The sequence below is a fragment of the Copadichromis virginalis genome, linkage group LG16 (genome assembly GCF_057382275.1).
Source record: "Copadichromis virginalis isolate Kocher_CV1m ecotype Utaka linkage group LG16, C_Virginalis_male_GT1.1, whole genome shotgun sequence".
NCBI classification, from domain to species: domain Eukaryota; kingdom Metazoa; phylum Chordata; class Actinopteri; order Cichliformes; family Cichlidae; genus Copadichromis; species Copadichromis virginalis.
In genome coordinates, this window is record NC_140633.1 from 7,707,568 (window position 1) to 7,717,979 (window position 10,412).

At 38.6% G+C, this 10,412-nt stretch overlaps 1 protein-coding gene across 1 annotated transcript; it reads right to left on the reverse strand.

Annotated features, from left to right (window-relative positions):
• Positions 1-1,166: 1,166 nt before the first annotated feature.
• LOC146690172 (uncharacterized) lies at positions 1,167-8,714 on the reverse strand. The gene is made up of 6 exons (XM_085435054.1): positions 8,608-8,714; positions 8,428-8,529; positions 7,829-8,152; positions 4,657-4,799; positions 3,041-3,144; positions 1,167-1,578 (listed from the first exon to the last, which is right to left on the reverse strand). Exons 1-6 carry the CDS (start codon positions 8,669-8,671, stop codon positions 1,434-1,436), a joined length of 882 nt encoding a protein of 293 aa, XP_085291180.1. The 5' UTR covers positions 8,672-8,714; the 3' UTR covers positions 1,167-1,433.
• Between the last annotated feature and the right edge of the window lie 1,698 nt (positions 8,715-10,412).

Genomic DNA, 10,412 nt, shown 5'->3' on the forward strand with positions numbered 1-10,412 from the left:
AGTGTTCAACAACATAAACCATGTGAGCATCACCACCATCAGACGCATCTTGGGAAAACACAGCATCACCATGAAGCAGCTCTACAGAGTCCCATTTGAGAGGAACAGTGACAGGGTCAAAGGACTTCGAGCTGAATATGTACCAATATGCCTTCTGAATGAACAATGGAAATCAAAGACTGCAGTGCTTTATGTAAAGTAGACTAGTGTGTTCCCCCTGCTCTGTAAGTGTTTGCATATGATGCAAGTATGTGTCATTTTGTCAACAGAGTTACATTTTGACAAAGGAATGTTAGGTTTTGATAGCAGAGTTTAGGTTTTGAGAGTAGAGTTTCAATTTGGTGCAGATGTGAATGGTATATTTCCCAGTGTTGTGTCATGTTTACTTGTGTTTAGGGTTTTGGCACAATGAGCAAAGTTTTGCAAAATGTGTTCAGGCAACGGGCAAAAACTGTAAATGAAAAATAAATGCACATTACATTTTTGTGTCTGATTTTTTTTTTTTGCTCTACATTAGACCTACATTTTTTTTTTTTTTGCAGTATGCTTACCAGTCAGTAATGTTTTGGTTAAATTATAAAAGCATTTGTGTCTAAGTCTTAAAACGATGGTGAAATGTTTTAATTCTTTAAACACAGAGTCAAATTGACTGCTGACTCACTTTATATCCTGACATATGATTGAGATGGTTTTCATTATTTTATCATCTCTTGCACAAGTGAGTCTGTGTTATGTCATGTGAAAAGCCTTAACTTTTTTGACAGTAGAGACTTGAGAATGATGTTGCTCATATGAAAAGTGCATAAAAATGATCAGAAATAACAGAGTAAAAAAAACAACAACAACATTCTTCCAAATGGTGTTCACTAACATTTAACACAACAGCACCCTCTAGTGGAAGCGCTTGTCATTTCAAACTGTTCAAGAGGCGCTAGATTGTGGACAATGTTATACCAAAAATAAACAAACAAAACCAAAACAAACAACTTCAGATTTAAAGATTTTCCGTTTAAAAGCAAAGCAATAGTTTGTCAGCATTATTTTAAAATATATTCTCTCATACTCTTTTATATTCTCTGTTGAAATTGTTGCCTTTTTGACAGACACCAGTGAAGTAAACTGAAGTAACTGAAGTAAAGTAGTCTGCAGGCTCCCCCCCCCCCAGCACTTTAGAAACTACAATCTTTGTGTGTTTACTAATAAACGACTGTGTTTGATTCTCTGAATTAAAAACTGGCTGCTGATTAAATGTTGTAACAAGAAATACAAACATTGGCTAATTTTTCCGTTAATGTAATATTGCAGATTTAAAAAGTTGCACTTATTTATAGTGAGAATAGAATTCATCATTAAAATGAAATTCAGAATAGAATAACAATCATAGCTAAAATTTCAAAGCATGTAAAAATATATGGTCTCGATGTAAAATGGTGTTATGGTATTTTTTTACAGATCCATTTCATAGAAGCTGTACATGAAATATCATTCCAAGTCCTCTGGTCTGCAGCTCTTATATGCACACAGTCTTCTTCACCATGCCGTGAGCCTCCATTATTGGGTTCATTTTTTGCCCAGTTCCTGATAGGACAATTAACAATAAAGGTGTTTAATGAGGATAAAAAATTAAATATGACACTCCTGACTCTACAGCTCTTTAGCTGTAGGAAAAATTGAGGTGAACAAATGCTTTTCTTAGGACATAGTTATGGAAGAAATAAGCCTACACAGAGTACAGCAAAGTCAAACACACTATTCCAGATAAAAATAATGCAGTGTATTAATGTGGTGGTTAGCACTGTTGCCTAGGTTTAAATCTATTGGCTACCAGAGTCCTCTCTGTGCGCAGTTTGCATTTTCTCTGCCTATGTGAGTTCTCTGTCACTTCCTCCCACAGTCCAAAGATGTGTGCTATCTTAATAGAGGAGAAAATGGATAGATGTCATGAAATATTTAAAACATTATAACTGAGTTCTTCTGTCAGCATGTGCCTAAAAGAAGTCAGTACAATCCATCTTTAAAGTTCTGCTCTTATTTTGGCTCATCCTACTGACATGTAGTCTAAGGAAATTGGAAAGAAAAGTGTCTGGACTTCTTTGAGTTGCTTGAAGACGTTTCACCTCTCATCCGAGAAGCTTCTTCAGTTCTAAGGTCAAATGGTGGAGAGTCCCAGATTTGCCATCACCAGTGTGTGAATGTGTGTGTGAATGGGTGGATGACTGGATATGTAAAGCGCTTTGGGGGACTACATTGGAGAGACCAAACAGCTACTTCACAAGCGCATGGCACAACACAGAAGAGCCACCTCCACAGGACAAGACTCAGCAGTCCATCTGCATCTAAAGGTCAAAGGTCACACTTTTGAGGATGCCAATGTTCACATTTTGGACAGAGAGGACAGATGGTTTGAAAGAGGAGTGAAAGAAGCATCTATGTCCACTGTGAGCGACCATCTTTGAACAGAGGCGGGGGTTTACGACACCAACTGTCTGCCATTCATAATCCAGTTTTGAGATTCTTCCCAGACGCCTCAACGCCCGCTCACATCCTGGGCCATCTGACCTCAGGAAATCACATGATAGGGTGGGGCCAGGTTTCACTATGAGCTCACCCGAAACCCTGGCTGATTGTGACCCACACCCATTTCCATACCTTGGCTCATGTGATTAGGTAGAGGATCATCAGGAGGTCCTTTTGTCCCTCTTTGGGGGGAAACTCCAACTGGGTTTAAATCTGGGACTCTCCACCATTTGACCTTAGAACTGAAGAAGCTTCTCGGATAAGAGGTGAAATGTCTTCAAGCAACTCAAAGAAGTCCAGACACTTTTCTTTCCAATTTCCTTAGACTACATGTCAGTAGGATGAGCCAAAATAAGAGCAGAACTTTAAAGATGGATTGTACTGACTTCTTTTGGGCACATGCTGATGACCTGGATGACTGAGAACCTTCACAGACCTACTGACATGTAAGCTCTATGTTCATGAGAAAACATCTGCTAGAAATTCAGTAAAAGTAATAAACTGAACCACAGTAAAGACTTACGCCAGAGTGAGTGGAGTTCCATCTACCCATTTCCACAGTCCCTCCATTCCATAGTCAGTCAAACCAATCCAAGTGTTATCGTTGATGATTGTAGCGAGAAAGTTCTGTTTAACATGCAAAAAAAAAATGTGTTTATTTTTTAAACAGAATTTAGGGTGTGCTGTTTTTTTGAAGAAAATTCTCAATTTCTTTGACACATTTCTCACAATCAGGTAAATATTTTTTCCTTCAGTGCAATGAGCTAACAGGAACCTGAAAACTAACACATGTCACATCAAGGTGGAGAACCAGTGTGTACATCACATTCATCTTCTGCTTTTTTACATTCTGTTGTCTTTTTCTGCCTCCACACATCACGTTTCTGATTGTTCCGTCGTTAGCTGGCTGACTGCATAAAATATTTATCTAAGCAGACTTGAGGTTTCAATAAGTCATATGTACATTCACAGAAAAGTACAGATTGAGAGGCACCCTGAACCAAAACGGATACTGCAGCATTCTGCAGTGCCATGCAATACCCTCTGGTATGCACCTAGTTGGTCAGGGGTTCATCCTAAAGCAAGATAACGATCCAAAACATGAGTCCAAGCTATCCCAGAACTACCTCAATAAAAAATAACATGATGGTAAACTTAAAAACATGGAGTGGCCAGCACAGTCTGCAGACTTAAACTCCATAAAGCTGGTTGGGGATGAACTGGACAGAAGAGTGAAAGCAAAGCACCTACAAGTGCCTGTTTGATATAACGATGTGGATCGGATGGCAATATGAAAACGTCTATTGTTTCAAATTATGCTATCGCTTGTTTTGTGGTGTTGCAAAATAAACTGTTAACGGCAATATTTTATCATTTTGATGGTTTCTTAAAGTTCTCTCTTTCACTTATATTTAAATTAACCACACTACGGACGGAGAACCGACTGTTTTTATGCGTTGTAGTTAGCAACAACATGGGTAAAACCGTCACGTGGCTCTGCCGTCTGCTTGTTTGTTTTCCACATAAACCTTTCACAATAAAGCTGAAGATCCTATTGAGATTTTTCAAAATGAATCACATGAAATAGTATGCAGAGTGTTTACAGATGAGAAGCTAAAAAGAGCCGTCAGGTGCTAAAAAAATAAACCTTAGAACAGGCTCTTGCCAGCAGCACGTTGTGTAATAAATACAAAGAAAATTGCGGCCGTTTCAACTTTTGCAACAGTCAGTCCAGCTGAAAACACTTCACCCAAGTCGGGTTGCCCGAGCTTCACAGAATTTACAGAAAATGTTACATTTTTGTGATTTATATCGTTGGATGATAAATGTCTTATATCGGGATATGAGATTTTGGTCATATCGTACAGCCCTACATGGGTGTGTTCAACTGTTGTATCTGCCAAATGAGGCTACTTCGATGAGTCTAGAGTTTAGAATACATTTTGATTCTGTGATTTCTTTTTTCACTCAATTGCTTATTTGTGCTATGCTTTCATTTAAGACTACAATGAGACATTAAATAGCATAATTTTTAATAAACAACTAGAAAAAATGTGTGTTCTAAAACGTTTGACTGGTAGTATATATATATATATATATATATATATATATATATATATATATATACACATACTGTACCTGTTCTTCAGAGTTCTTCATCACCACCAGATCTGCCCCTTTGCCTCTACAGTCCTGTCTAGCTTCACCCCAGTTACCAGATCTTACAGAGAGGAAATAACAACTACCACTGAATATGCTCCATCCTGTGGGACACGTTTTTTCTGGAAGAAACATCAAACAAGAAACATCAAACAGTAGTTTTAATAGTTATTAACAGTACCTATTACTTATTATGTTAATATAAATTAGTTTTATATTAACATATTTTGTCAGTTAGATCAACTAAACATCACATGTCCTGCTGGAGAATCAAGATAAAACAAATTGTGTCATAAAATAAAATTGTGAAAGCACTAGAACCAAATTGTTTGTGTGCTCATTTTGATGAAGGATGTGACAGATCTAAGTTACCAGTGTTACACACCACACTTTTCACATATTTTTCAGCCTCACATTTGAAAAAAAGCAGTCCTACATATTTATTTAATATGTGGATTGAAGGACATATCCAGGTCAAAAATCACTCCAAGGTTCCCCACAGTGTTACTGGAGACAAAAATAATGCCATCCAGAGTAAGCATTTGGTTAGCTATCGTATTTCTAATCTTTTTAGGGCCAAGGACAATAACCTCAGTTTTATCTCAATATAGACGGAGAAAAATTAGAGTTTATCCAGGTCTTTATGTCTTTAAGACATCCCTGCAGGTTAACTAATTGATGTGTGTTATCTGGCTTCATGGATAGATAAAGTCAGGTGTCATATGCATAGCCATGAAAATGCATGCTATGCTTTCTAATGATACTGCCTAAGGAAAGCTTGTATAATGTAAACAGAATTGGTCCTAGCACTGAACCCTGTGTATAAAGAGGACTCTCCATTTGCATCTCCTCCTGTGGCCAGTTTATTATCCCAGAAGGGTATCTGACAACCAGCAGGGCATAGGCTTGATTGCTTATATCTTGTTCTTCCTGTTCAGCTGACTCCTCAGGACAAGCCTTACTCTCTGCAGTTATTTGGTTGCGGTTTTCCAAGAGGCCTCTTCGTGTTTCCCATTTTCCTGTGGGATTCTCAGGTACTTGTAGCGGTCCACAATGTCTGCAGCACTGACTTCTGGTAGTGCAATCCCCTCATTTCTAACTACCTTCCCTCTCTTTGTTACCTTCCGACTACATAGGCTTATGCAGAATAGCAGTGGAGTCACAGCATCTCTTTGGTAAATCTCGCACTTGATGATGACTTGTACAGTTTGCTTGAAGTTGGCCTGTAGTGTTGTTCTCCACATCTCCACTGAATTCCTGATGAAGGCTCTTAGGGTCCTGGTGGTTCTGGGCATTATAAGATCCATTTGTGAGGCATTGAGTTTATTGGCTTTCTTGCAGTTAATCCAAGAGATGCAAAGGTTGGTCAGCCTGGTCTTGCCGTATTGAGTTACTGCTTTTTTTCCTAACAGTTAGCTAAGACTGTGAGTCTTTGCTTGGCACGCAGTTTTTAGTCAGGTATGGACACCTAGTTGTACTTCTTAGGAACCCCTCTCTTCATCACTCCTTTCAGCTGTTCTCATAGTGGGCTAACTTCTGTCTGTCTAACTCTCTGTGGTTTCAGTGATGGTTACAGTAGGCATTATGCATAATGCTAAATTCACATCTTCAAATAGACTTTTGGAGAGTACTTCACATACTAATGGTAATCAGCCACTGAGGCACTGAGGGTCCAGGTTTCCACCATAGCCCTGATCTTCTTGTAACACAAAAGGACCTGACGCACATAGCATTGCAAGTTTTCAAATGTTTATTTGCAGTGTTTTTCTTGTTCCTTTCGTCTGCATGGATTTCCAGCTTCAGATCGGCACACACCTCACAGTTCTCTTGTCAGGTCCCGCCGACCTACTCAAGTAGGGAAGGCATGATTAGATGATGGAGACCATCATCATGACCTGCACTGATCTGACACCAAGCCATAAACACATTGCTTCACCCCTCCCCTGCAGCTGGGCCACAAACCACATACACACTCTTCTCCTTCAGGTGCTCTCATATTCCACACCTTGAATGCACCAGTTGTTCTTGGGGCTTGGAGTGTCAGTCTCGGAGTGTGGGGATTATGATATCTCCATCCTGACCTGACATCCCGGTTCCCTCTCTCCATAGCGTTTGTGTTTTACCTTGTAAATCTCTAGTTGTGATAGCAGGTGCTTTTTCTAGTTGTTCAAATACTTAGCTAGTAGTTGTTTTGATTTTAAACTAGATGTCTTTTCTTTTTGTGTAGTACTCTTTCCAAAGTCAGTACGATTTTGATAAAAGTAGAAAACTATTTGATATTCGTCTTAAATTAATGTTGAAAAGAAAAAAAAGTTTTGATTATCTGAGTGTCTTTGTTGTGAATCTGTGTTATGAACAATGCCTTAACTGTTCTGAGGTCTGCATTAACAGTGGCGAGGCAACGAGACTTTCCAGCATGACCCACCGTAAGGAAGAGGCAGTAACAGTTTGACTGAAAACTGTCAGAGATTTACAGTTAACAAACAGTCAGGTGAGTAAACAACACTGAGACACTTGAGATTGATAATGTGCGGCACGGGTGAATCTCAGACAGAGAGACACACCGAACTGCAGTATTCGTTTACTTTTATAGGTTACATCGTCAATATGCAAATATAATCACATTTCCTGTTACGCAGGTCCTGATGCTGTCTGTGTGTAAGCTGTGTGTGTGTGTGTGTGTGTGTGTCATAAAGTGTGTGTGCTACAAGTCAATTTCTAAGAATAAGATAATGCAAGTCAACTTCTGCGGATGTGTATTTCTGTACTCATCTCTTGCGGTAAATGTCACAGAGTCACAGGGTCAGCTTCCTGTTTCAACAGAAAACTGTGTCTGGTGAAATATGTGAACATAAGTATAACATAACATTTGAAGCATAATCAAATAAAACATTAAAAACTCCCTGACAAAAACGATAGGTTATTTTGGCATTTCATCCTTATTATTGAAATAGTATTTAAACTTCATTCATCAGAATTTCAACTTTATCCTCAAAATTTTAGATTTAAATATAAAAATTCAAAAATTCTATTCATTAAGGCACAAAGAGACAAGGACTTTTCACAATACCTGGAAAGTGAATCCTTGTTTTTCATTATTAACTTTTACAAACACACACAAGTAATTTCAACAGGAAATACACATACTCACTCTGCTTTGACAAACTCTGAAGCCGTTCCAACTCATTTGCCTTTTCAGCAAGGTTGGCCTGCAGAAGGTCTCTCTCCTCAGTCATGGAGGAAAGCTTGTTTCCGGTACTGGACAGATTTGCCTTAAGAAGGTCTCTCTCTTCAGTCATGGAGGAAAGCTTGTTTCCGGTACTGGACAGATTTGCCTTAAGAAGGTCTCTCTCTTCAGTCATGGAGGAAAGTTTGTTTCCGGTAGTGGACAGACTTGCCTTAAGAAGGTCTCTCTCCTCAGTCATGGAAGAAAGTTTACTACTCACAGCTGAGACATCTGCAGCTGAATCATGAACTAAAATAATTGGAGATGCATGTTTTTGAGACACAGAAAAAAGCTTGTGCATAAATTTTTATAGTTTTTAGACCAAAACTAAAGTATTTCAAATTTGCCTGTAGGCAATGAAAAATGTTCTTAAACTGATATTTATGATAGTGTACTCTATGGGAGAGTATGAGTGTGTGTGTGTCACAGTTCATTCAGCATGGTCTGAAACCATCCAAAATACAAAGTTCGAGACATTTTATTCTGTTCATATGTGGGCTCATGAGTGTTAGAATCAGACTCACAGTAAACACCAAGGGTGATGAGTCCGATTAGCAGGAAAAAACTCAGCAGGCCCAAACAGGGAATCACACCTGAGTGGAAACTCCTCTTATAGTTCCTTGGACCTGAAAAGAGAAACAAACACTAATGAAGTGGAAAATAGTTATGACTGATGATAAAAATATGTCTACTCTGTTTCTTACCTGTGCAGTTTTTTGCATTGTCAAATTTGTCATACTCAGTATTCATATAAATTTCCTCCATCATTTGTTAGAATGCCAGATATTCCTGAGATGGTCAGCTCTGCAGAACAGGCCAGCAATACTGTGAATGCGTCATTAGTTTCAATTTCTTCTCTTAATAACTTTAGGGGAACTAAACTTATCACAGTAATAGCTGGGCGATGTGAAAAGAAACAAAAGTATTTTTTTTCTGAGGAACTTTCAGTTCCCTAATACAAACCAAAAGTGATGGGAAACAAGCTAACACTGTGGGAATTAGAAGATTCTTCATGTGAATCGTTATACAAGTTGCACATTTTGCAAAACACAAGTGGAAACTTAGTCACATAGTTTTGATGACACCATTTTTGCTGCTGCAAACCGCACCAAGGCTTTTCTAGTGCACTAAAATTCAAGCACGAAGGGAGAATTGAGAAGAATACAGAAGTACAAATACTTGATTTTGCACAACAGAGCAGATGAATAAACACAGGGTAACACACATATAAAACAGTGGAGGAAGGTGCACACAATTAAAAAAAAAATCTGAAAGAGATAGGAGACTGCAAGGTGACTTTGGAAATCAATTAGAGGAAGCGAGTGAAGACAGAGGCCAGATTTAAATGATGGAAGCTGAAAACGTATGAATATTGCGAAGAATTCAGGGAGGAGCTGAGACAGGTTCTGGGTAATAATGAAGGGTTACCAAATGACTCAGGGATTAGAGTATAAATGGTGGTTGTGGTGTAGAGAGAGGAAACAAAACAAGAAAACCTGGTGATGGAATTAAAATGCCCTTTGAGGAATTTGCCCAGACAGACTTTTTCCAAAGGCAACTGGATGCTACCAGGAAGAGGTCAGAGGAAAGGATGGAGGAAAAGAGGAAAAGGCCAGAAACCCAACTAACAGGCCGCCTCTGCAGGTTCTGCCACATGAACCTGAAACAGGGCCCAAATAGCCCACATGTTCGCACGGGCTTCCCTGGAGTGGCAGGGAAATATATCTACTGCCCTTCAAAAGTGCAATCTCTGCACAGGCACAAGGGCATGGCCAAGGAGATTACCTGGAAGGAGTTTCAGGAGTCTCCTTTCTACGAGGCAGAGAGACAAAGATGGGTGGAAGAAAAAAGGAAATAGGGGAGAAACTGTTGATATTGTACATAAGATAGTTTTGTTCTAGTTTTGTAGTGTTTATTTTGTTTAAATAAATAAAAACTGATTGTAAATATAAAAATGTAAATAAATTGTGTTCTGTAAAAATAGCAGCACAGCTCTCTTCTTTATAACCTCTTAGAGTTCACCTGTATGTTTACATATCTGTGTAAGCTTACCATCAGGTAATCAGTTTTAAGAAGCTGTGAGTGCTGCCCTGAAAGCTTACATAATATTTCTAAATCACTTCATGTAATGATAACAAGCCATCCTTTCTCTAGTGAGGCCTCACAGCTTTTATCTTTAAAATCTTTCTGGTTGATTTATATCATTAGAAACATGACTGCTGTCTTTTATCTGTGTGACTGTACAGCCTGTTTCAGACATGACAACCAGACAGTGTATGAAGTTATCTTTAATACACGCAGCACAGCTGGAGATTGTCCAGACACTTTCTCACTAATATTTTTGGTTTAGGTATAGTTCATTTCTGGCTTGAAGCTTATCTACAAAAGCAGTTCAATAAGGAGAGATCATGTGGTAAAACCGAACATGATTTATTGAGATACAGAAATAAATGTAACTGTTAGGCAGTTAGACTTCAATGACCCATCATAGCAGAAGAAATCTCAGCAG